The 26,656-nt window shown below is 38.6% G+C and overlaps 1 protein-coding gene across 3 annotated transcripts; it reads right to left on the bottom strand.

The window, feature by feature from the left end:
* Positions 1-38: 38 nt before the first annotated feature.
* On the bottom strand, positions 39-25,621 carry ulk1b (unc-51 like autophagy activating kinase 1). 3 transcript variants are annotated; one of them, XM_014987920.2, is made up of 27 exons: positions 24,982-25,621; positions 24,141-24,233; positions 23,392-23,433; positions 20,368-20,400; positions 19,806-19,842; positions 18,783-18,956; positions 13,653-13,726; positions 13,429-13,530; positions 11,526-11,584; positions 11,090-11,172; positions 10,822-10,872; positions 10,543-10,634; positions 10,215-10,380; positions 10,038-10,092; positions 9,803-9,889; positions 8,195-8,338; positions 7,899-8,044; positions 7,354-7,613; positions 7,064-7,269; positions 6,598-6,716; positions 6,140-6,259; positions 5,614-5,798; positions 5,215-5,399; positions 4,335-4,453; positions 4,076-4,233; positions 3,423-3,558; positions 39-3,253 (listed from the first exon to the last, which is right to left on the bottom strand). In XM_014987920.2, exons 1-27 carry the CDS (start codon positions 25,069-25,071, stop codon positions 3,198-3,200), a joined length of 3,072 nt encoding a protein of 1,023 aa, XP_014843406.2. In that variant the 5' UTR covers positions 25,072-25,621; the 3' UTR covers positions 39-3,197. The 3 variants fall into 3 exon arrangements, with proteins under 3 accessions (XP_014843406.2, XP_087867149.1, XP_087867150.1); XM_088011023.1 differs by having other exon boundaries at positions 39-3,558; XM_088011024.1 differs by having other exon boundaries at positions 39-3,558; positions 7,064-7,242.
* Between the last annotated feature and the right edge of the window lie 1,035 nt (positions 25,622-26,656).

The following is a 26,656-nucleotide window of genomic DNA, read 5'->3' as shown; positions in this document are numbered from 1 at the left end:
TTTTCCTTTCAACTAAAACAAAAACGCAACATCCTGAAGAAATTGTCCTTTCACTTTATTCATGACGAAGATCCCCAAACAGTAAAGATTACATTACCAGCAGTGGTACAGGAGATAGTGCGTCTCTTATGGATATGAAAACATTAAAACTGCTTTTGCAAGAGCAAGAGAGAGAATGTGGAAGAACAAGCAAAAAGCTTAATAGTCTTTGGGAATGTTCGGGTGGCCCATCGTCTCCCCAGAGTTGAATACAATAACTTAATTGACGACATATAAAAGGCAACATAGAATTAGTCAAGGGAAAAAGAAACATCCTGGAATGTTAGAAAATACATAAAAGAAACAAATTGAAATAAAATCGACGTGATGGTTATGATCAAAGGAAATTGTTTTCCCTAATCTGAAGAAAGATTGTATGGAACAATAAAAAGTGACACATGCGTCGGTTTTTTTTCTGTCATCTGATTCGTCGAAGGACAGCACAGCAAGTGTAGTGACAAAACGTCTGCGGAGGAACTAATTAATTAATATTAGGAATGTATACTTAAGAGACAAAGACATCATTTAGGACACAACATGAAAAGGCAACAAAGTAAACACACAAAATGTCTGCTCAGATAAATTATCTATCCAGTTCGTCCTGCCGATTGTAACGCTAAAAAGGCGTCTCAGTTCAGCCTCTCGAGCCAAAATCGCACGCAAGCATTATATAAAATATGCACTCAATTTCTGCCTTGAGCAGCAGAGGGAATGACATCTCGAGTAAAATAAGGTAGTGGTGGGTTTCGATGTCAATTACATCAGAGTGACATGTTCTGCTTCTCACGAGAGCAGATCTATGCAGCACGTTCTGCGCTTAACGTGTCCCACTGACGTTACCGTGTTAAATATCAGGCTTACCAGTTCACACTTGCATGCACACAGCATGAAAAACAACTACTGTAGGACTTAAACTGTCAAAAATCAGTCAATCAAATTTAGAAGAGTAAAAAAAAAAAAAAAAAGAAAAAGGGGGGGGGTGAGGGGAAACACGTGGTTAAGTAAAACAGTCACAATTAAAATGAATCAAGCAAGCAGAAAACGGCATAAAGCCTTAAAAAACCCAAACCAAACAATAACTGTTAAAATAAAGCACAAAACAAGAACTGCAACATTTTTTTCAGTGTGAATTTTTTTTCTTTCGTCTTCTAGAAAACTAGCTTATACAACTTCCTTCTCAACACTCCTTAACATGAAAACATATACGATTTATGACGGTAAATGTAAAAGCAACTAAAACTACACTAAAGCGAATAAGCAGAAGTCTCTAAATGAGCACGGCTACACAGACTGCACACGTTTTGCATACTCCTCTATCTATACAGTACATCAACAGTGCAAAAAACATCCAGCCATTAAGATCAGCTGAAATGTTGACCTTCCCTTCGACATTCAGCCTGATTTTAATGCTGCTTCTTTCCTGACACCCCTACATTCATATTTGACTAGACTCGCTGAACACCCACAACATTGAGAGATAAAATGCAAAAAAAAAAAAAAAAAAATCCCCGTGGCAAAAGTCTGGAAATCATTTGCAGAAAACACCAGCAATGAGTGTGAAAGCCTATGAGTATCAGATGAACATAGGTGCAGCTCAAGAAATTTGAATGTTACTAAAAAGTCCAGTCATTTCAGTAAATTAATTTGGTTAAACTCATATTTTCTACACATTCGTGCAATGTGATATTGTCCAAGCATTTATCTTAGTTAAGATAAACTTATTTATTTTGCTCACACAGGCGGCGTGTGAGCAAAATGAGCTGAGTTTTAAAGATTAAGCTAGCTGCTACCAGGGTAGAAGGAAGAAACTGTCATAGTCCATTTTTAATGACTGTCGTTGATTAGCAAGCAAAATCACCTGACCTAAACTACACAGAGAAGGTGTGGAGTAAGATGAGACACACAAGAGTCAATGACGCAAAATAGATAAAGGCAAAAGTTGTTCAGCACACAGTCACTGGCATCCTCCTCACAGTGAAGAAATCACCAAAAAACTGTTTTCTCAGAGTGCTGTAACCAAAGTTAGCTGGAGGGACAAAATTTGGCAAAACGGTAACAGCAACCTTTAAAAGAATCTAAAAAGCTGTAAGCAATGATCATCAAAATTAACAGAAATTAATAACTTTCATTTTTCTTAGCTGGATTGCTGAAATAAACGGACTTTTCAATGTTATTCTAATTTATTAAGGTGCACCTGTACAGGAACATTTTTGCTAACATGATTGCGATGGCAGATGTAGATGAATCAGATTCAGCCCCGTCTGCATATAAATCTACACTTGAACTGCAGATGTCTTGAGCGTTAACCTGACCTGTTTCCTCTGTGCTTATTGCAAGCCACGATTTTCATGAACAGAATCAAAATACTTCCCTCCCAACCTCATAGTGTGAAAAGCAGGTTGTGGCCTTATAATTTTAAGCGCATACTGAATGAGCAAATTCTTATTCATTCGTTGTTTGTTTTTGTTTTTTAAATCAAAACAGCAGAGGCAGACACTGAATCTACTTCAAAAGTCTTTCGAAAGTAATTTGGTTGTGGTTTTGTGTAATAATGCTTGTATGTACTTCTGCTGATTAAATTTCGCTATGCTTTATAAATGTGTACTTTCTGTCAATAAGCATGAAAGAATTAAAGATACTGAACAAACATGGGAGGAAATTAGAAATATAAGCAAAAAAAAAAAAACACATTATGGGAACATTTAGCCACAGTGAGTCCTTATCAGAACGTGTCACCAGCTGTGCAGCTTCTACTGCATTAATCGTCTCATCCCGCTGCAGCTAGCATGAATCCTAAAAAGCTGTTTTCTTATGCTAGATAAGCACAACATGAAGGAATGTGACTACTTGGCAAAAACTGTTCCTTCTTATTAGACCGACAGTAACTAGGTGCAAATCTTAAATCTTTTTCTTGGCATTTCCATCTTCAGCAGCAGAGTCCTCCCCATGTCCATTACTGGGCCAACCTCCAGAGTTGAGATGTTTCTGTCACAGTCCAACCCTGAAAACTGAAAGATCTTCCATGCGCGGAACCCTCCGGCGTCTGAGTAAACTTTGTGGTTTTCTTGCGAAAACGAAAGCGTTTCTATGTGAAACCATGAAATGTGGGTGGAGATTTGGTGTCAGAGTGCAAATGGAGGGTTGTACGGCTTCACAAGTCAAACACAGAGACCCGACTGCAGAGCTGTGAGGCGGCGTTCAATGCACTCCTTGCCTGCAGAAACAGGGTCAAAGAAAGACAGAGAATATTTAGTGCAGCGTAAACAGAAGCCTCCAGTTCTCTAAACTGAACCAGTTTTTTTTTTTTTTTTTTTTTGTCCTCCCCCAAACACCCAAAGAACAACAAATACTACAAGTGTTGAGCAGCTGAAAGAGATTCTCACATTTGCTAACACTAAGGATGTCATCCTGTTCAGTGAGGAGCAGAGACAGGCCCTCCATTAGCAGGAGAGCTTTGTGGTAACGCAGGATCGACGCTTCCCCCTGGTGGAACATCTCATCCAGCGCAGCAGCCTGAACCTAACATCACAAAGAGGGGGGACATTAATGGTCTGTTCCATTCATTTAAAAATAGTGAAAAACATTTATTTTATTTTATTTTTTTTTTTTTTTACAAATAAATGACTGAGAAGTGTAGTGGGTTTTTGTTTTTGTTACCCTAATTTATACTTGTAGAACTACTTTTGGCTGAAGGTTTTTTTTTTTTCTTTTTTTTCTTTTACCAGTTTTGCACATTTAAAAACTGACATTTACCCCTTTTTAATTTACAAAACAACTCAAAATCTCTCCGATCCGATGGAGAGAGTTTGTAAACACAAACTTTCAAGTCCTGCCTCAGACTTTTAATCTATTTTACTCTCAACTCTAATCAGCATCCTCATCGCTGCTGCACCGCTACATTTCTCAGTAGAAACGGTGTGCGGTTACGTTGTGTTGCCACATAAGGTGTTTTACATGATTAGTTTGGGTTTCTGTGAAAGTCGTAAAATGAAGAGCCATGTGAAACGGCTTTTCTCTGCTTTTCCTTTTAGCCTACCATCTGCACTGTGTGGCTAAAGAGCAGACGCTCAGCTGTGATGGAGCTGATTTGGTCCATTAGACGATGCTTCCTGGAGAAGAAGTGTTCCAGATGAGTGCTGAGCGAGCGGCAAGATGCCACGCTGGACTTGTACAGCTCATTCAGCCGCCTCACCACTGCGAATACAGAGATTGGAAGAAAAGAGGTTTCTGCTTTTGTGTGGCTCACAAAGAAAAGGAGATCTGAAAGACTTTTTGTGACATGAAGAGCCTCCTACCTTGTTTGACAGTAGCGGAGGGGTAGAGTTTGCCCTGTTTAACTCGCTCCATGGCCGTGTGTAAGGCAGTAGACAATAGCTCGGCGGTTTTAAGGTAGAGCACCAACTGTTCTGCGTGACTGAGGAGAGAAGCACAAAAACACATCACTTGAGACTTAATTAAAACTTAAGTGTTGTAAAACTGTCAGGGAAAAAAAAATCACTACTTTCTGGGCCTGAATCCTGAACTACAAGTGTGTGCATACACACACGTTAGACACAGCAGTTTCACTTTTAGCTCACTCGACTAAGTATTTAAATGAATTCTAGACACCTATGGGTCAAGTTCCTTTTCAGGTAATATAAAAAAATTGGATTGCTTAAAATTTCAATCATGATGATTTTTCTGACTTTTTCCTCTTTTTTACGATACACAATATCCCCAAAACTGTACAAGTATGAAATGGCAAAGAAGAAAAATATCAAGCAACTGCTTCTCAGTGAAGTGATAAAATAAACTCACTGCCAGATTTTAATAACTACATATCTGACACCCATTTCAGACAAAAACATGAAACATTGTGTTTTTAAATGTTAAATCTTATCATTTACAAAGACTGTTACACAGTTTTAAAGTGAAAAAACACAATCATATCAAAGCTTCCTGCTAGTCATCCACAGTACTTAATCGTTTCTAGATTAGTAATTACAGAAAATGTAGAGTTGTTTTTTGTTTTCCAGAACGTCACTGTTCTTTTATTACTATAAACACATCAGAGTCATAAGCAAAAACAAACTAAGTAGCCGCTTTAACACACGTCGCTTATGTCTGGGGCTTTTGGGTGGTTTTATTTGTCTAAATGGAGCAAAACTGAATCATCAACAGTGACATTGACCTTACCTCCACTCTCGGCTCAGCGAGCTTATCTGATCTGCCACCAGACTCTGCTGCTGAAGGACAGCGGGGTGAGAGCCGTCTCCCTGTGCCCCCGCTGTGACTGCCCCGCGAGAGCCAGCCACCTCCATCAGACAGAGGACAAACTCCAAAGTGAAACGCAGGCGCTGCACCGTGTCTGTGTGCTCTTGCTGAACTCCCGGCGAAAGCAGAAAAAGAGGGAAGGGGCGGTAATTTAGAGACAATTTATATCATGCGTCAACAGAAGGTGATGTTACAGGATCTGCTTTGCTGGAAAGAAAACATCGATTCCTCATTTTTGTAGGTAAATGAATCCTAAAACTAAGCTCCAGTCCTAAAAAGTGTCAACAATCTCACTAGTTTGTGGGGAAACTAGTTCTTCACCTCCATCAGTGTCTCCTCAGGCAGCTCGGGGGCCTCAAAGGTCACAGCGCCACCCATGTTAGCGGTGATAGGATCAGTGAAACTGTAGCGAGGGCTGGGCGGGGCCTCAAAGCCTTCGGGAAAGGTGCCTGTCGGGGGGTAGCGACTGGTCAACGAGCCTGCAGGACTGCCTGAACTGAAGGAGCCTGCATGAGTCAGAAAAAAAAGGAAGACATTTTCCTTCAATTCATCTACTGTGAAATTAATTAAAAAAAAAAAAAAAATATATATATATATATATATATATATATATATATATATATATATATATATATTAAGCAATTACAATGTATAAGCCTTCTGAGGAAATTGCTGTTGATTACTAAACCATATATCAGTTTTAAATAGGATTTTTTCTTTACATTATATCTATCCAGATATGTGAAATTAGATCTTAGCCTTGAGAACAAAGAATGTTTCACCTCTAGGTTTTTTTTTTTTTTTTTTTTTGAATATTGAACTTATTCAGACATTTTTATTGTGTTACCTGAACATTTCCTGTGTCTGGAGGTCTGAGGTGGGGTGCTGCCACTTGGCGGAGAGCCAACAGTGAAAACCACCTGTGCGGGGCTGCAAGAACCAGGTGCAAAGCCGCCACTAGAAGGAGCTAATGAGCAGAAAAACATTGGCTTTGTTTACTTCATGTTAGAGAAAAAACAAAAGAATCAGTTAGGAAGAAAAAAAAAAAAACAATGGCAGTGTTGATAAAACAGTTCCCTCACGCTTTTACTGGCATTCTTCTGAAAATTATAAAAAAGTTCAAACTCAAGGCTTCAAAATAGAGAAAGAAATCTGCTGATGTCTGGAACCATTTAATTCTAAGCTTTTAAAATGCTGAAGATGCAGCCTGAATTCATCCTGAACTGTCATAGCAGAAAGAAGAAGAAGAAAAAAAATAAAATAAAATCAACATTTTAATCCATCCTCTGTAAGATACACACAGACCTGTTATGTCTATGGCTTTTTCTGAGGCCAGGTTCTCCGCGCTGCCTCGTTCTCCTGCATGTCCTGCTCCAAACGCAGCCATCAGCAGCATGTCAGACAGACGGCCGGCACTCTGTGACCTGAAGCAAGCAGACAAGAAACAGCTTTGCTTTCATAAATCTGTCCGCTTCCCATCAATTCTCTTCATCTGTTTACTTTAGGTTCGTTCATATCCATCTACTCTGAAAAGGTTAAACACTACTCTGACCTTTTTCCATTCCAGAAAAAAAAAAAAAAAGACAAATCACTTCAACTGCAGTTTTACAAATGATAATTAATTTCGAACTAGAACTAACGAGTTAGAAGCAGTTAATAGATAACGATGGTTGTCCTGTTCATGACTAGTTTTATACCTAAAGAGAAGATTCCTGTGTCTAAACAACTCGTTTGTGATTGAAAAGATAAACAGTGAATGAATGAGCCTGACCTTCCAAAGCTCCTGCCGTCGTCGTTCACTCTGTGGACGCAGCAGGCTGGGTGGGTGGACGGCGCTGGCGCTTGTTGCCCCAGGTCTCTGAGCTCTCCCGGGGCGGTCCTGCTACCGGGCGAACCAACAACCAAGCCCTTCTGAGTCAGGAACGTCACGAGGTTTGGAGAACTTGGCGGCTTTGGGAATTCAAAAGGAGGGATAGCCTGAGAAGGCGGACAAGTAAGGAAACATTAAATTTATTTTTGTCCTGTGCGTGTGGGGTAAATTCACGGAGACGGTCGTCTCACCCTGGACGGGGATCCCAGGATGGTCGGTAGAGGGTTGCGCTGCATCAGCTCGCTGAGTCTGGGGGAAGAGTGGAGCGGCCGGAGGGTCATCAGCCCGGCTGGAGGGACAGCGACGGGGTCTGAATGCTGCTTCTTGATTTTCTGTCTGCTGCCGCCAGTCGCGCAGTCCAACAGACAGGGGGCACTGTGGAGCCGCGTGCCGAGCCCCGGTGCCTGTGGCTGCTGCTGAGACGTCTGCCTCGACTCAACGTGCTGCGGGCCTGGAGAGCGAAAAGCAACTTTGACCCTCTAGTATGGTGCAATGCTTGGAATTGTTTTTATTTATGTAGATTTAAAATAATATTAAAGCAAAAAAGCAGAAAAAAAAAATAGGGGAAGTTCAATTTACAGATTTATCAATTCAAATAATTCCTTATCTGCATGTCAGAATACAAAAAAAGGTTAACCCTAAATGTATCTAAAAGAGAAATGCTTGAAATCTATTCATTACATGAAAACCCCCCCTAAAAGAAACGGTTTTTATAACATGCAGCTTCCTTTAGTACCTTGAGGAGAAATCTGGAATGTTCTGGTCCCTCCCAGTGAAAGCCTACGGGAGGAGGGGACCGCTCCCTGCCACGGGGCCGAAGGTCCTGCTCTAGCGTGGCCCACCAGGCTCCCACTGCTGCCGCAACGCACCGCTGTTGACAACCTGACAAAAAAAAAAAAAAAAAAAAAAAGAAGTACATTACTCAAGTTTATCTGAGAAACTCTAAAAAAAAAAAATACTTCAGCATTAGTTTCAGAATTTCATATGTGCAATTGTTTGGTTGTGGGATTGCGTGCTGGTTAGGATACAGACCGTGGTGAGCCGTCCTGCTTGGTAGACTGAAGGTTCAGCTCCATGCGATGGTAGTTCTGGACCTGAGTGGGGACTGGGATAGGCAATGAGTGAACATGGTTTCCACAGCTACCACAATAATTACTGCCAGGGAACTCGGTGGGCCTGGAAACAGCAGAGAGAAGGGCAGAGCATGAGGAGGGGATGTTCAGAGCACAAACAGCAGACAGTTATGTTTTTATGACAGCTTTTTTGGGAAAGCCCAGCATCATCTCGAAGATGTGGCATTCTGTTCATATACGGTCAGAGCTTTCAGAGGTTACTAATGGGTTTAAAACCAAAACTCTTGAAATCCCTATTAAAGGTCATCGCCAGGCTAAAGTCAAGCAACTAGGTAGGGAATATTATCTTTCAGCTGAAGGCTCCTAGAGGCGCAAAATGGAAGATATCGCCTCAGGTTGTGGAAAATGTTTTTCTCTGTTTGAGAAGGATTGAATTACAGGCCTGTTGTAAACACACCAAACAGCTGTGAAGATTTCTGAAGACGAGATTGGGCTGAAACCGTCCAGTCTTCACACCCGAAGGCTTACGGTAAACTTTAATGAAGCAATTTTAACATCGTTCGTTTAAATGCTGAATGAAAGTAAATCACAATGTTGAACAGTTTAAGGATGTCAACGTGGAATGCAAGGATAAGCTTCTGTTTTAGGACTGGCATCTGCTTCACCTTCAGAAAAAGAAAAACAATATTTGAGTTCATTTGAAAATTAGAGGTTTCAGTTTTTAAAAGGAGGATAAAGTCAGGATGTGGGTGGGGAAAAAAAAAAAGAAAAAGTCGTGGGTTTTTCAAACTGTAGAGAGAAAAAAATAAAGCGATGAAATGGTTATGCTTCAAGTCTTATGCACAGGCTTCTTTTGGTAGTTTTAATATCTGCAGTTTATTTGAAAAGTCAGCTTCAGTAACAGAAAGTGAGATCGGATGCCAAAACTTCTGATGACAGGGATTTTTTTAATCGCAAGATTTATTTTCTGTTCAATCACAACAAAGGATTCTTCAAACTCTGAAAAGAAAGAGTGGAAATTGACCCAGAAGCTGATCTTTAAAAACCAGTTTCTGTATGTTTATGGGCTCAAGACATGAAGTTGCTACTCACATTGGATAACGTCACACACAGTGCCTTGAAAAAGTATTTATTTCCACTGAACTTTTTTTACGTCACCTTACAACTACTGATTCCAATGCATCTTATTGGATTTTATGAAACAGACCAACACAAAGTAATGCAGAACTGTAAATTGGAAGGAAAATGGCAGGTGGTTTTTGAATAGCTTTGACCAATAAAAACATGAACAAATACCCTGGAAGCCTCTTTTTGGTTAAACTGCTTTAGCACGCCTTTTAGGGTATGTCTCAACCAGCGTTGCAAAACGTTCTTTGCAAAACAGCTCAAACTCGGTCAGCGTTTGTGAAGAGCAATTTTCAAGTCTCGCCAAAATTTCTAAATATGACTGACGTCTGGACTTTGACTGAGTCATTCAAACACATTTTCACTTTAAAATTTCAATATCATTTTGTGCTTAACTTTCATTTTACAGCTAGATCTCAACATTTTAACTCAGTACATGTACCTGACAGGACTTGGAGAGCCACTGTAAGAAGGAGAGTGTGGTGGTGTTTTTGCTTGGTTACACAGACCAGCTGAAGCCAAAAGAGAGCTAAGGAAGATAAAAAAAAAAATGAAGATAGAAGAGAACATCAGATCATAAAGAACTGTACTTCCTTTGATTTTTTTTAAATAACTGCAAATGTTCTGGGATGGAAAGACATTTATTTTCCATGATAAATAAAGTCAGTGCCTCTCACCCACTGTTCATCAAACTGTCCTGCAGCACTTTACTCTCACAAGTCAGTTCACCTGCTGGAAAGTCAATCATATGAAAATAACGCACCAATTAAAAAAAAAAAGCTTTGGCAATAATTACAACAATATATTGAATAACTTTTACAGTTTCATCTGATGTCATTTACACATATCCTCACTTGTAAAATGAGCAGGCACCATGACAAAATCATCTGTATCGCAAGAGGAGGAGTTCTTGCTGCTGCCGCCTGCTCCAGACGAGTCCTTCAGGAGAAAACCTGCAGCCTCCTGCGTTGGAGAGGCCAGAACTTTGGCACGCAGATGCTGAGTCTCAGCTAAAGACTGCTGCAGAAGGAAGCGGACACAAAAGAACCAGAAGAAGAGTGTGAGCATAAAGTGTAAAATGCATACCATTTGGGAATGGTTGAACAGGCACAGACTATGTACAGACTCATAAATTGCATGCAAACAGAAGCAGAGGAATAAGAGAAAAAAGTGAGTACGAACCGGTGGTGAGGCAAGGTGAGACGTGGAGGAGCTGCTACAAGAGCTGGCTGATGCCGAACTGGGCAAACAGGTCATGGTCACTGTAGGGACGGCTGTGATACAACGCAAAACAATTGTTAAAATGAGTCGCATAAATAAAAGGAAAAAAAAAACAACAACTTTGGTCGTGAGCAGTAATCATAATCACTTTTTAATCAAACCTTTGGTTTAAAAGAAATGAAAATATGCCAGATCACACCCAACCAAGCTTTAAATAGAGTAATATTTACTTTTACTTACACTTTTTAATGGATGAGCTTGCATCCAAGAAAGGATGGGTAAAAAACTCATCTGGAGAAAGAGAAGAAAATAAAGAATAAGTACTGAGCAATGGTGAAAAAGCTGAGCAGAATTCAAAGTAATAAATAGAAATAGTTTAGAGAGTGTTTGCACTTGTTTCATCAGGTTTCATGTATATGGAAGAGTTTTATCTGAGTCTTTTTATGACAGTGTGACATCTGTCAGAAAGAGCATTTTGAAAGGGTTAAAACTGCTGACTGTCACCAACCAAAGTCCATACGATCCTTGTGGTTGCGTTGCAGCAGACCGAGCAGCAGGTTCCTCAGATGGCTAGAAGTCTCTCTGGGGATGCTGCAAAAATATAAAACATTAAAATCTAAGGAGGGATTTTTCTAATAGCCTTGTTTGCTCTCAATGTTCTACCTTAAATAATCATGTTCATTAACAAAGAAATCTCAAAAACTATGAACATGGCTGTCAGTGTCAGCTTTTATGAGACACAGTAAGCAGCTGGTATGTCTGACCTACTTGTTTTGTAACATTTTAGTTCGCAATCCAAGTCTAAATTCAAGCAAAAGTAAGGCAGCCAATGAAAAACAATTATTAGGAACAAACCAAGGGACTTCACATTCATTACTCCTGTTTACCACAAAACACTGTTGTGCTAACATTTCGTTGTTCAGTTTAAAAGCTGCAGCTCTTACTTGGGACTCAGATTCTTGTTTTTCTCATAGAACAGCCGGAGGTCCTGGGGACTGCTGGCCTAAAGGCGATGATGCAAAATATGCAAATATCAATGGCATGTCGACACATAGCTACTGCACAGCACAAGGGAAGTTTATTATTGAGCACTTCTGTCTGTTACGACTCATCCTTCCTTTGTGTTTCTAATGCAGCACACTCAGATACGAAAGAACAGACATGTTTCACGTTTACTTGCTGCTGGGCCAGCAAGTAAACGTGCTGGCCCACATGCACTTTTATGCAAAATATGCTAATTTATTCAGAATATGAATTCATAACATGTAATAAAACTGTAAATAAGTCTCAGTTATAAAGTTTTCTTATTCCCTGTACATGATCAGTAAACAGTATTACTTTTGATTCAGTACATGCAGTGCTAGACATAAATAAAGGTCACACACCAATATTTCATGGAACGCTTTAGGCTTTGACTACATTCGCTGTAGCGCAGTTTTGATACGCTTCAGCAATGTCACAAGATCTATTTCTGTCTAGTGTTGCATTAATTTTTTATCAAGATCTTGCATTGGTGATGGGAGAGTCCAACCACTGTGCAAAACTGTCTCCAGAACATCCCAAAGACATTCAATGGGGTTAAAGTCTGAACTCCATGTGTGGAAAACGATGCATCATGCTCCCTGAACTCCTCTTTCGCAAGTTGAGACAGATTAATCCTGGCATTGCCATCTCGGAATATGGCCGTGCCATCAGGGAAGGAAAAATCCATTGATGGAATAACCTGGTGGTGCAGTGTTTCCAGCTGACCTCATTCTTTGAGTACATAGAACCTAGGAGACTCCAGTGATGATAGATGCATCACTTCATCTGCCTCTCTTCTCACCCTGATGCGCTCATCACTCTGTCAGAGGGTAAATCTGGACTCATAAGACCACATGACCTTGCTCCAGAGTCCAATCTTTATACTCCACCGCACACTGAAGTCTTTTTTTCCTCCAGATAGCCTCCCTGATTGCGTTTCCAGAACATGTGGAAATGCCCTTGCTTTCACTATTAAACATTATCCTGAGTTCTGTTGTTGCCAGATATCACGGTCATTTAGGATTTTTTTTACGACCACATTTCTTCGTCAAAGACGATGGTTGCCCTCCATCCTTCCAGTTTTTAACGATGCATTGGACAGTTCTCAACCCAATGTTAGTAGATAGTAGCAATATTCTTATACGTTTTCTCTGCTTGATGCCAATAACTTGACCCTTCCTGAACAGGCTAAGATCGATCTTATGAGTGTTTAAGAAATGAGAAGATACTCATTCTGCCAGCTGGGGAAAATACTTGTTACCGCATGACAGAAGACATTTGTCCATGCAGTAATGGACCTTTAGTAACGTGTGACCTTTAGTCCTGTCTTGTTTTAAGTATTTAATAACAGAAATGCTGCTGGGATAATGTTTTGTTTGTTTGTTTCCAATTTTGTTGATGTGTTTTCAGATGCACAGAAAAAAAAAAATCAGCACAAATAACAATAACAGTCAATTATCTTATCTAGTAAATAATCTCTTAGGGACTGGAAGGACTGGATAGTCAAGTCTGTATTTCCTTCTTGGTAAGCTTAGAAGAATGATGCCTAAAGGTTTCCTCCACAGGGAGGAGGAGCTGCGATACTCCACAACACAGACTGTGCTGCTGTTCTACTTTAAAAGATAACATTTAAGCACTTTGAGAAGCTTTTAAGATTTCAATCAATGCAGTAAGAAATGTAGAAGATCCTTCATTGAACAATCATATTGATCTGAATAATACAGAATACAAAACAGTTTGTATCATCATATCATTTGACAGACATTAAACTTGAAGGTTTTTTTTGTCTGTCATGGCATTCTAACATATAAAGTGTGTTTTTACCTGAAAAGGAGCTTTACCAGTCAGACACTGAAATACGATGGTTCCTATACTCCACAAGTCAGCCTTGGCATCATAGTTCTGGGACATAATCACTTCAGGAGCCTATTGGGGAAATAAAACGTGAGATTTAACAATATGTAGTTCTGCTCGCATGATTACTTGTAGGCGAGTGCAGTAAATACAAATGAGTCAAAGGGAGACTCATTCATCGATGTTGACATTACCATGTACATGGGAGAGCCACAGAGTGTAGCAGCCATCATGTTGTTCTGAAGGTATCTGGCAAAGCCAAAGTCCGCTACAAAGAGACAGAAAAAAGATGAGAGGAGGGACAAGTGAACATCCGATGCACAAAAGAGAAGAACTTTCTAGAAAAGCTGCACATTGCTTCAAATTATGTTTAGACCCCCAGTGGAACTTCAAATTGAAACAGAATTTATTGAGAGAGTGTAGAATAAACTTATTCTAGGAGGTTTTCCAACTTTAAAGACTTGGAGCTTATGTCCAAAGACAGCCAGTCAAAAGTATCATAACAAATTACGTACATAACTAGAGAGATGCGAGTACAGTTATGCAGAACTTTATAAAAATGTCAGCATAAGTAATGTTGCATTTCTTTCTAATTATTAGATCGTTTTTAAGATGATATATGGTAATAAATACCAGAAATAGAGCACTGAAAACACACCAGAGTTATTTTATCACCGACAAAATGAACACACAGGTGACCTTCAGCGACCCAAAAAGCATGAAAGTGGTTCAGGTTATCACCAGAAATGTTCAATTCTAAATTTCCCAGTTGCACTGACTTTCATCAGATACAGAATGAGCCACAACACTGCTGGGTGATTCTCACGAACATGGTACAACTTACAACAAAAATAAAAATGCATTGTATGCACACAAAAACACACCTTCTTTATAAAATAGAATCTAATTTTATCTTTCAATGTAAAATTATAACCTCTATGCATATTTTTAAAGGTATTTTTAGACATTTTAGTCTGACTTTGAAGAAATAAATTCATTACCGTAACACAATTTTGATGAAGAAATATGAAACCACAAAAACATTTTTCCACTTTTTTTGGACACCATGGACTTCAGTGTCCACAAAGGAGAAGGTACCAACAAAGAATAGTCATTAATAACAAAATTTATTATTTTAATGTAAACAATTATTTCATTACCGTAACATGAATACAATTTTAAAATCTATTTTTGTTCTAATTTTGTGTTAAATCATTAAATTGAAAAAACAACACAACCATAATATAAAAGAGTCTGACCATTTCATTGAGGAATTAAAAAGTTCATGTAATTCTTTTATCTAATCTAAATAAATTATCATAAAATGAGCATAGCGGTAATGAAAAAACGTATGTCGGTAATGAATAAGAATGTTTCGGTAATGAACACTTTATAATTACACTAACATTTAACTACACATAAATAATAAAATGGCATGTAACAAAACATACATCTGCAAATTAAACATTTTACCAACATTGAGCCATGGAAACAAACCCACAACTGACTTTTTTTCATCTCTGCTTATTGCTTGGAATGAAGGTTGGGCAATTGGACGAATTCATCAATCCTCAGGAATAGTAGGGCTGTAGTGATTCAATAATCTCACGATACAATACAATACACGATATTCTGCTCACGATACCATATATATTGCGATATTCAGCAAACAATACAATTCAATACACTTTTGCAATTTTCTGAAAGATTTTAGAGGGACAGAGTGATTTTGGTGACATTTTGTGACTTAGAGTTGGATTGAATTAATTTAACTGAAAACTGATTAAAAGCACCAACTACACAATACCTGGCTCTAGTTGGACATGGACACAGACTTAAAGTCAACAGCTGGACAAAATGAATCAAAGAAGTGGTGAGAAGACATGTTTCTTTTAATTGAAACAGTACAAACTGTAGCTTACATGCATTTGTGAAGTAAATAAAGTGCACCAAGTACCCTGCTCTGAATAGTTTGATACCTTTTTAACCTTGACACTTAACATCTGAAGGAATCACTCTAAGCCTGATGACCTAATCACTCTCCTGGCGAAGCAAGCAGTGAGTGAACAAGATGACAGTTGGATGTTACAATACTTGCATTACTATATCGATTTTTTTCTAGGAAAGAAAATATTGATATATATCGCAAAAATCGATATTACACAGACCTGGATAATAGGCTATGTCCTTCACTGGGTGTTTTTTTAATTTTTATTCATTTATTTTTATGTAAGGGTGATTTATTTATTGAGGTGGCTCGGGCATCCTCACCAGATGCCCAAGCCACCTCAACTGGCTCCTCTCAATGTGGAGGAGCAGTGGCTCTACTCTGAGTCCCTCCCAGATGACCAAGCTCCTCACCTTGTCTCTACAGGAGAGCTCAGAGAAAAAACATTTTAGCCTCTTGTAGCTGTGATCTTGTTCTTTTGGTGATGACCCAAATCTCATGCCCATAAATGAGGGAAGGGTTGTAGATTGGCCAGTAAATTGAGAGCTTTGTCTTTTGACTCAGCTCTCTCTTCACCAGGGCAGACCAGTGCAACTGAGAAAATGTTGCATATTGCTGAACCATAATGGAAAGCCATTACTGCTTACAATGAAAAGCAGTATATGCTTCACTGTGGACGCTGCACCAATCCACCTGTCAATTTCTCACTCCATTTTCCCATCCATGACTACAGATATACTGAGAACTAAACCTGTAGATCATGACCTGATGAAGCCAACAGGACCACATCATCTGCAAAAAGCAGAGATGCGATCCTAAGGCCACCAAAACGGACCCTCTCCACATCTTGGCTGCGTTTAGAAATTCTGTCCATGAAAGTAATGAACAGAATCGATGACAAAGGGCAGCCTTGGCGGAGTCCAACTCTCACCGGAAACCAGCCCGACTTACTGTCAGCCCCTACAGGGCTCCCTGAAGGACACGGTCGAACACCTTTTCCAAGTTCACAATACGCATGTAGATTGATTGGGCGAACTTCCACGGACCCTCCAGGACCTGCTGAGGGTGTAGAGCTGGTCTAGTGTTCCACGACCAAGACAAAACCCACACTGCTCTTCCTGAAGCTTAGATTCGACTAATCCAGAACCACAGAATAGACATTACCAGGGAGGCCCAAGAACCCTCTGTAGTTGGAGCATACTCTGTAGGTGGACCACCCCCCTGGGCTGCCAGTCCAGGAGAACTGCCCCCAGTATACATCTTCTTTCACTCATTCACCTTCCAAGTAAAATTTTGATAGCGGAATATCCTTAACTGAATCGAAAAACCATCAAATTGGATCATGAGTTGAAATGGGTCCCTCTGAATCTAAGCATTTTTGGAAATTTTAATTGATATCCAGCACTACTTCCTTTTTCCCTTCACATTAGGTAATTAATATTTGTTGCCATAAAATAGTATAACCATTTTTCATAAGTAGGAAGTAAATAAAAAACTGCTGTAATTGTGTAAAAAAAACAATAAGAAGGAGCATTAAAGTTTAAATGCACTATGTATTTATCTATGTTTTCATTTCAAAAAGACACTGTTCATCACCGTAATCTTGTTTTTCATTACCGCAACAGGTCTAAAATTGCACGGTAATGAAAGTTGTGCATTACGGTAATGAGTGAAATTCGCATGAGATAGCTTAAAATGGTAGCATGCCATGGTGAGTCAGCTAAAATTTTTTCACCTACAATACAAATTCCCTGATATCTTCTCTACAGAAAAATATCTAATCATTTACTTTTTAAGCACATGAGGTAATGCACATTACGGTAATGATCGGCTGTGGTGTGCGAATAGGCGTATGCAAGGAGAAACATAACAATTATCATAATCAAAATATGTCAAACAATCTTATTTTTTAGCCATATTTTGTCTTCTCTTCTTTGTGGTACATTATGGGTCAAAATAACTCAATTTTAAAAAATTCTATAAATTTAACAGGACTTCGAACAAGGTGCTACGGTAATGAGTTTTGCACCTCTGGACACTCACTTTTATTAAAATATATTTTATTATTTAATAGGAAATCATTAGATATCACAATATTGAGCTAGTTTACATTATTTTACACAAGTTGGTAGTATTTTTTTATAAACCAGCTTGAATAATTACAATGATAAATTGAGGTGAAAGCATTTTTTTTTACTGTGGACGCATTACGGTAATGAATTTCTGACTCTAAAATTAGTTAAAAAACATTTAAAAAAATATTTTGGTAACTAACAATTAACTGTGCCAAATATTAGAAATGATGATTGTTCAAATAAAAGTGAATTATTTTTAATTTTCATGAGTATGACTTTAAAATCTTCTTAGACATTCAAATGACTGGGTTCGTGAGAATCACCCTGCTAATCACAGGTGCGGGGATAAGACTCAAAATTTAAGGCTGGGGGGGCGGGGGGGAATTTTCTACCAACAATTTTTTATTCTAATCTTACAGGAACACACAACGGATTTGCCAGGGTTGTAAAAGGAAAGAGCGGATCATGGAAGTTTCAAACTGTGTCTGTTTCAGGTGAGATACTGTGAAACATGCCAAGTAGTCATTTTACATGATTAGAAGTGTAAACAGTGATTGGGAGAAGACTTTTATAAATAGACAATGTCTTTCCCTACAGAAAGTTGCGAAAAACTCTTCCTTTACAATGAGGAAGAGTGTGTAATCCATATGAAGAACAGAAAAATTAAACAAGAGTATGAACACAATAAATAAATACATAAATGTTAAACTGAATTGGACCTCAATATAAAAATAATAAATCTAGAAAGTTGTTATCAAGCTTGTTAACCTGTATCATTTTATTCCCTGTTATACGGCACTCCATAAAATGTATTTGGTTCAACCCCAACTTGTTTTCATTCTCGCATGTAACCCAGTTTGTTGTGAAAACAAATATCTAGGTTACATAAAAACACCGATAAAAGGATTTCATAAGAAATTGGGAGTGCTGCCAATTAACACTGAGCAAACAGAAGAAAGCTGTAATCATTTTTGAAGTGCTCATCTAGTGGGCATGAAGGAAATAGCCTTGATAATAATGCATGACGTACTCTGACACAGATAGGAGATCAAGGAAGAGAAAAGTCATAACATTTCCAGTAAACACATTTAGACAGAAATTTCTGACACTTTTCCATCAGTTAAAAACTGTTTTAATAGTGAAGAGGCTTTCACTGTAGGAATAGATCTGGTCACAGACCTCTTTCCCTCTTTCTTGGTTGTTCATCAGGTTTTAATGTGATTCACTTTTAGGATATGCTCTAAACAGCCGAAATGAAAACAGAGAGCCAACAATGAGGAAACTCATTATAAGAAACCTACCGATCTTGATGCAGGTGTTGTTAGAGTGAGACTTTCGGCCCGGTGGGTAGGAGAGCAGAATGTTCTGGGGTTTGAGGTCCCGATGGATTATTCCTTTGGTCTGCAGGACTTTCATGGCCCCTGCAATTTGTTGCAGGAAAACCCGAATAGTGTCCTCGCTCAGTGTGCCTTTGGCTGCAGAGGCCAGACGGAAAACAAAAAGTGTTTGCTGACGTAAATAATTGCTTTATGTTTTCCCATTAGAAGCTACCAATCTCTAATGTCAGACAGTTTCATTGTAATGCATTAAGTCAAACAGGTCCCTGCTTCTAAGAACGAAAGAGTGATGAAAATCTTAAAGCTAAAAAAAGAGAGAGAGAGAGAGAGAGAGTGGGTACTATTTTTGCTGAATCCTTACAAAAATATTCTCCCTGTAAAACTCAGGCTGTCACTGAAGCAGAGCAGAACTTCAGTGTTTTAAAGACTGTTACATTTAAAAGAAAAAACATCCTCCTATAATGTAAAATCTGCTTTCTTTAGCTAAGACCATTAAGAGAGCTTCTCCCAGCTCATGTGACGAGCAGCGACTTAAGCATGCATTAGGTTGCATTAACTTTCAGCCGGGTAATAAACTCCTCCTTCAATCAACAATACTTTAAATGCATCATGTTTCGCCTGTTTTCTTGCAAATATTCTTGTTTTTCATAAGATTTTTTTCTAGATTTTTATATGAAATAGCTATAATATCAGGGGGGAAAAAAAAAACACAAGATGATCAAATTGATATTTTCCCATATTCTATATTTATCCTGACCTGGAAAATACCTCGATCTAATTCCATATACTTTTCCTGACAACAGAGAAACCATGTTCCACGTAGCAGGTTAAAAAATCCTGGATTTGAATACAAATACAAATTGGTATTTTACTGATGTGACCTATTCACTTTTCATGAAAGATGCAGTCATTTCCACTAAGAAAACGCTAATGTCCATTGAAATACATTGGCTGCTAATCGAACAGTAGATCCGTCTTTATACTTACAGTGTAAGTAGTCAGCAAGATCTCCGCCATTGCAATACTGAGATCAAAAAGAAAAGGAATTGTTGAGAACTATCTTAAAACTACGACTTCCTCCAGATTTCAGAGAGAGGCTAATGGAGTGGAGACAACAGAAGGGATTCTGCATAAATGTGATCACATATTCACACCTAGTATTAAAATAAATTTAATGAGGTGTGGCAAGTGAGGCTCTAATTACACTTTTCTTCACTAAGATAGAAACATAGGAATTAAGTACTAAAAGTAATCTGCAACGAGAATATAAAAAGCATCCATAATTAATTTTTAACTGGACTAGAACATGTGGAGCACCAGAAAATATACAAATTACTAAACTGAGTGGTGGTGGACTTAGCATGAAAAACATTCAAGTTTGAGCTTTATTTGAGAAGGCTTTGCAAACTGGCCCAGAAGTTGCAAAAGCAGCAACAGATGATTTCTGGACTGGAAACCATTTAACCCCCCCACTTATAGCTCCTCCCCTGAGATTATGGAGACAACGCAGTTCTAAGCAAACAAAGCAACGTGTCGTAGCAAAGCTTACCTCCATTACCAGGTAGACTGAGCTGGCAGTTTCCTAAAGAGGGAACAGATAAGAGCCGTACACAAACACATTTCAGTCAAACAGTAACGAGAAAACAGCCTGCAAGAGAACAAACTGAGCTAATAACTACAGAGGATAAGACACAGCTTATGACAACCATGAAATCTTTGCTAGAAGCTGAATCGACTCTGTGCACAATTTAATAAAACAAAAAAATTGTGCAAAAAAACTGAGAAAATAAGAATTTAACCCTAGTCTAGTCCTAGTTAATATTTTAATGATATTAGATAAGCTACCAATTTAGATCTACATTTGAAAATTAACTTTGGCCCAAAGAAAAGGGGAAAATGATCAACACTCGATTGTTTTAGCCAACAGGATAAAAACACTTGAAATGGTGACTTCAATGTCAACAAGTTAAATTAACTAGTTTATATTTAAAAAACAAAACAAAGAAATGATGATATGGTTGTTCAGAGAGATTGAAAGCTCCCAAATTTTTTTTAATTTTTTAGTCTGTCACAATCTTTTCGAAACAGTTTGGAGGAAAACATGAACAAAAAAAAAAAAAGCCCAACAACATACTTCAGCTAACTTCAAAACACCCTCTTATCACATAGCAACAGATGACAGTCATCTCTCACTCTGACCCCGATTCAGTATCTGTTTGAATGCAGCGGTCAAAGGCCAGACTGTTTTCTGTAGCTCAGCTGAGTCAGGGCTTCTAACGCCGGCTGCTTGTGGCTTCACTGAGAAAAAGGACAGCAAACAGGTTCTGGCAGAGAGCCGGCAGAGAGCCAGAGGTCACAGGCTTTCTCAAAGAATTGAGGCAGAACATCTCTGGCGGATAAAATGTTTGCTCTTGTTGCTAACGGTTTCACAACAAAGGGAGCTCGCATTCAGCATAATGTCAAACCATGTTGTCACTTTGCAGAGTTTTCAATAAATATTTTCTTGTCTAGAAGAAAATCACACAACAGGACCAAATTGCGATCAAACAACTAATACAACTGACATTTATCAGTTTAACTACATCCACTCCATTTAGTGTGGAGAATATTTCACTCCTTTGCATTTCTGATTATTACAGTTTAACACCGAAAGTCAAACAAGCTTAAAATTAGCCGGTTGATTTGGATTTGCTAGGCACTTTATCAATTAGGAACCACAAGAACACAAAACAACATTAATATTCAGATAAGAAATGATTTTGCTTTGTGCTTCCTGTCCTTCGGGTAAACAGTGTTCAAATCTGCTCGATATCGCCCCGTAAGACACTGTAGGAAAAACTGTAAATCTAAGTAGAGCACTGTAAGTCAACCGACCTAGAAATAGTTTAAAAAGGGACTGTGAGATCTAACCAGCTCGAGGTCACAGATGTGGAGATGTATGTCAAAGCCTTAAACTTCCAGCCAATAGTTGTCAATGTTTTTATGCAACAGTAAAAAAAAAATCCCTTTTTTTCCTAGTAAGTAAAGGAAACGTGAAGTATTTCAAAGAAATGACATTTAAAATTATTTAAGATTTTAAACTGGCTTCCATCTTCCTTTGCAGGACAGTCTGAAAAGCAGATTCAATGCGAAAGCCTGGATTTTGCTGGAGAGCAGTGCTTCGTTTGGTGTCACTTTCTTTGTGACCTTCCGAGATGTGGATCAATGGACAGATTAATCCCCAGCTAAGAACATCAACACAAACCTGTAATCTTAGAGGCCTGGCTTGGACTGTCCTATGAAGAAACAGCTCCTGTCACTCTCAGCCACCCGCTGTCAGTGAGGAGTGCAGCTCAGTTGTGCTTGGCACAAATGTGACAACTTTTTTAAAGAGATTTTTTTGTTTTATTTTACCAGGCTACTGATGATGACCTAACAAAGCAGTTGCATACTTCACAACAACAACAACAACACCAGGCTACAGTTTCATCAACAGTACTGTAGCTCAGTTCATTTCAACCAGTCATGCAAAAGCCAGCAGGTCCTGCTGCACTATCTATAGAAAAATAGAGTTTAGAGAACAATAGGTATTCTCAGAGGTGGAAACAACAACTGCCAACAAGGCAATTAAACATCCAAAATCAGAAATCACATGCACAACACGGTACACTTTTGAATTATTTGCAAATTAAGGCTTTAAAAAATGCAACTCTTAAACATCTGAACTCATTTAAGAGATTAAAGATTAAAAAAAAACACAGCAATGCTTCATCGCAAAGTAAAAAGAGTCATCCATCAAACAGTGAACTGTTGTTTCATTAACATAGCTTAGGCTAGTATGATATAAAGTAGCATTGTGTTTTTCATCCAGCTCATAGGGTGTTAATTATGGACTAAAAACAAAAGGAACACCTGCTGAGATCAGATAACATTTTGTGAGGAGACATGAGGGACGTGATATAACAGCGATCCAGGAGGTGTTGCAGCAGGCCGCTTCAGATTGGTAACTAAGCTACAGGCAACAGCATCAATGTCACTAAGGACTCAGGCTTGTCCCCTAACAACGCAGCAACCGCGCTGACAGTAAGTTAACAGATCAATATGTATAGCTACCCGATTGTCTGGATGTAAATACTGCAGAGAATCCCAAAACGCATTATTTATGGGTAAAATTTGCACTACAGATCCCAGAGAGCTTAACAATGAAGACTGACAGAATCGGGTTTTGTGACTGCGTGCAAAATGTAAACACAGGAAGTGATGACTGTGCTCAAAGGGACACAAAGTCAGGGTGTAAACTGACACTAAGATCAGTTTTCTACTGAAGAATGAGGGTCAGACAAAAGATAGCCAATACTTTTTGCAGCAAAGAAATGAAGAAAATCCTCTTTTACAGAGTAAAAATGCAAATAAACATGCAGTAAAAGAGACAAGGTGGGAAGTCAAACAAACATATATGCAAGAATGTATCTTCATTTTCCAATTGCAGACCAAGGGAAATGCAACAAGAAAGAATGTGATGGTATTTCTAACTAAATAGAAATACCAAACTGTATTTGGCATTGTAGCCCTAATTAAATACATACATACATACCTGAAAGTCCAGTAATGCAACAATGTTCTCATGTTTCAGTTCCTGTAGAAATGTCAGAAAATAAATATTGGCTTTAGGTTGAAGCCTTGACTATTCACAGACACACAGTGCCATAAAGTATGACATTTTGGTCATATTGCAACAACCAACTTTAAAGTATTTTACTGGGATTTTATGTAACAGATCAAACACATAAATTGGGAATAAAAGTAAAATGGAAATGAATTGATGAATACTTTGCCAAATTTAGTACATATGACTACCAGCTTTGCACATGCCAGACATTTTTACCCACATTTGTTCCTTCTAAAATAGCTTAGCCTCGTGAGATTAGACAGACAGTGTCCGTGATCAAGTCTTGCCACAAAGTCCTTGAATTTCGGTCTGGACATTGACTGGACCATTCTAATACACAGACTATGCTTTAATCTACACCTTCCACTGTAGCCCCGGCAATACATTTACACTCTTTCTCCTAGAAGGTTATCCTTCAGGTTTGCTCTGTTTTTAGATCTATTCATCTTCTCCCTTCAACTCTGAGCAGTCCCCCAAGAAAATAATCTCCACAGAATGATGCTACCACCACCATGTTGCAAAATATGGCAATATGCTGATCATTTATTGCAAAAAAAAAAAAAAAACAAAAAAAAAAACATGTCCATTTATACAATTGTGGATTGTTGATTAATTTGGTATTGCTATGTTTCCACATGTATTTTCTTGCAGCAATCCCAATAACTCTGGCTCACCTTCAATATTTTGATCTCCTTCCCCAGCAGCGTCTGAGATTTGGCCAAGTTCTTCTTGTTTATGCATTTCACTGCCACCTCCCAGTCGAGTTTCTAGAAGGAAATATATTTCACAGAAGATCACTTTCTGGGTGGAGGGAACAACTGCAGTTCTCAAGAAATTTTGCAGATTTTTATGCATTTTCATTCGATATATCCTGCAAAATAAATTTGCCAACATTATGCATTCAACTTAAGTTACATAGAAATGAAATATTTAAAACTAAAACAGATATGTGTTTAGACATGTCCAGCGTTTGCACACAGGAACATGAAATTTAGCATGCATTACTTCGCTTAGTTACGTTATGTTATTTCATTTAGCCGCCTTCAAGTTTATATGACTGAAATAAAATGGTTAAGTAAATGAAGCCATAATAATTAATATGCATTTGTGTACAGTACGTGTTTCAACATGTCTATCACTGGCCTTTGTAAAGAGCTTTCATGGGAAACAATACGAGTCTACTGGCCTATATTTGAATTTGCAAAGTCGACGTGCAACATCTGCACATGTCTATGGCGACAAAAACAAGAAAAGGCCACAAAGCAATCATGTATGCCTTCTTTAAACATTTTTGCAAGATTTGCGAAGATTATTTAAGCATTTTATGCGATAGCTTGGTGGTTTTCAGGGAATATCCTGTCTTTTAGACCAGGCCTCTTAAGGCCGTACAATAATAACAAACGTCCCAAATGACCGGAAAATGAGAATAATCCCTCAAGAATGCATCACAGGCATTTGGAAATCCTATAATGATCATTCATAATTGTTACATTGTAAGTGTAAAAGGAAAATCACCTCTCGATGTCTGCCTTTGAAAACGACAGCAAAGGCGCCATGTCCTATCAGGTCCTTCCGACTGAACTCAAATTTCCCCACCGTCTCCATGTCGAAAGTCCGAATTTCTCCAACTAAGACCTGGACCAATAACCAGGGGGCCTCAGGTCACTCTTCACGTTGGATAGTCTTTTCTCCTCAGTCAAGTGGGGGCTGCTGCAGGAACGTTCACCCCCTCTTTCGCTTGCCATGGATTGGCTTCCCAACAGCAAATTGTCCTCTTCTCTCATGTTCGCACGGTTCCCTGTTGGAGTTTAACTCCTAGCAGAGCTGTACGTTTATTTCCATCACTGGCAAAGCGACTAACACGAAGTTAGCTAACTTGACAAACTGGAAGCCGACGACTGTAGCAGTTTTACAGCTGTCTTTGACGTGCCACCTTAAGAAGCAGCTTGCTGCGTTTTGTTTATATACAGGAGGACCAGACTTCTGTCGCCTGAGACTTCCACCCGGCGAAAAGACGACAAACTGAGCTTAAAACAGGTTGACAACATTCACAGTCCAGTGGGTGCGATAAAAAAAATCCTCTCAATACGTTTCAAAATAGGAGCTGACTTCGCTGAAAGTCACAGCATCGACGCTCACAACAAAGCAGAATCTGCTTTCGATGGCAAATGCGCATGCGCATCTCAATTACAGCTGTAGGTTTGACGTCACTCGTTTTTCTTCGGGAGCCATAAAACGAGATCGAAGTGTAAAATCAACTTAGGAAAGTTGTTATTACAACACAGATGTTTCAGATAAAATAGCTTAAGTCAAAACACGCTAAATGTCTTGAATTTATAAGAAAGTAAACAACACAAAAATAAGGAAACATTACATGATACAATGCCATCAAAACGTTGGTTTCTTTTCTGCAACCAATAAGCTCTTAAACTCGTACATTACGCACATTTCTGTCCTTTATTTCTGTTCATTTTGATGATTTTGACTTTCAGCTAATAAAAATATTAAAATTAAACCAAGATACCAGGATGAAAACTATAATCCTACACAACTTTGGTCCATTATTAGGTGAAATTTCCTCATGAATGAAGGTTCCACATTCACCATTTTGAATATTGAAATGTATGGGAATGTCCAGCTACCACCCACTTAAGAAGAAGCCAGGTTTGATTTTTCTGAAATTAATGTGTTTTGTTGTGAAATGTTCATATCAACACCGGAACAGACTACCTGATCAAGATGCTTGTTGAAGTTGGTAAGAGAGTGTATTTACATAAAGTGAAACAACAGGTTTAAAAGCTACTCAGTGAGGGGGAGGCCATCATTCTAAAAGCAACATAAGCATCCAGATTACAAGTTTGAAAAGTACACAGGTACAGAGGCCTTCATTTGTGAGACAGGCCCGTGGTCTGAGCAAACTAAATTGAGGTGTTGGCTCATAATGACCATCATTAGATTTAAAAGAAAAAGGCAGTAGCAAGTCTGAGACTGTCATCCCAGCTGTGAAGTATGGCGGCAGCCTTATGTTGTGAGGGAGTTTTGTGCAGGAGCAACTGGTGCACTTAACAAAATAGATGGAAAGCACTTCGCCTGCAAATATTGAAATAACATCTCAAGACTTAAAACAGAGCTTCTGTCTAAGCAAATCTGCGAAGTTGAGTCGTTGACAAACAATAATAACCACTGGTAG

The sequence above is a fragment of the Poecilia mexicana genome, unplaced genomic scaffold (genome assembly GCF_051168715.1).
Source record: "Poecilia mexicana isolate PSO_F unplaced genomic scaffold, ASM5116871v1 scaffold_12, whole genome shotgun sequence".
Taxonomy (NCBI): Eukaryota; Metazoa; Chordata; class Actinopteri; order Cyprinodontiformes; family Poeciliidae; genus Poecilia; species Poecilia mexicana.
Note: the sequence above shows the minus strand (reverse complement) of the source record. Positions and strands in the feature narration are given on the sequence as shown.

Excerpts from the sequence above, each read along its gene's own strand:
- ulk1b (XM_088011023.1), bottom strand. The coding sequence starts at position 25,071 with ATGGAGACGGTGGGGAAATTTGAGTTCAGTCGGAAGGACCTGATAGGA. Across the intron at positions 18,957-19,805 it reads TCTTGCTGACTACTTACACT|CCAAAGGCACACTGAGCGAG; the intron begins GTAAGTATAAAG and ends TGGCCTCTGCAG. Across the intron at positions 6,260-6,597 it reads AAAAGCCATAGACATAACAG|CTCCTTCTAGTGGCGGCTTT; the intron begins GTCTGTGTGTAT and ends TCTGCTCATTAG.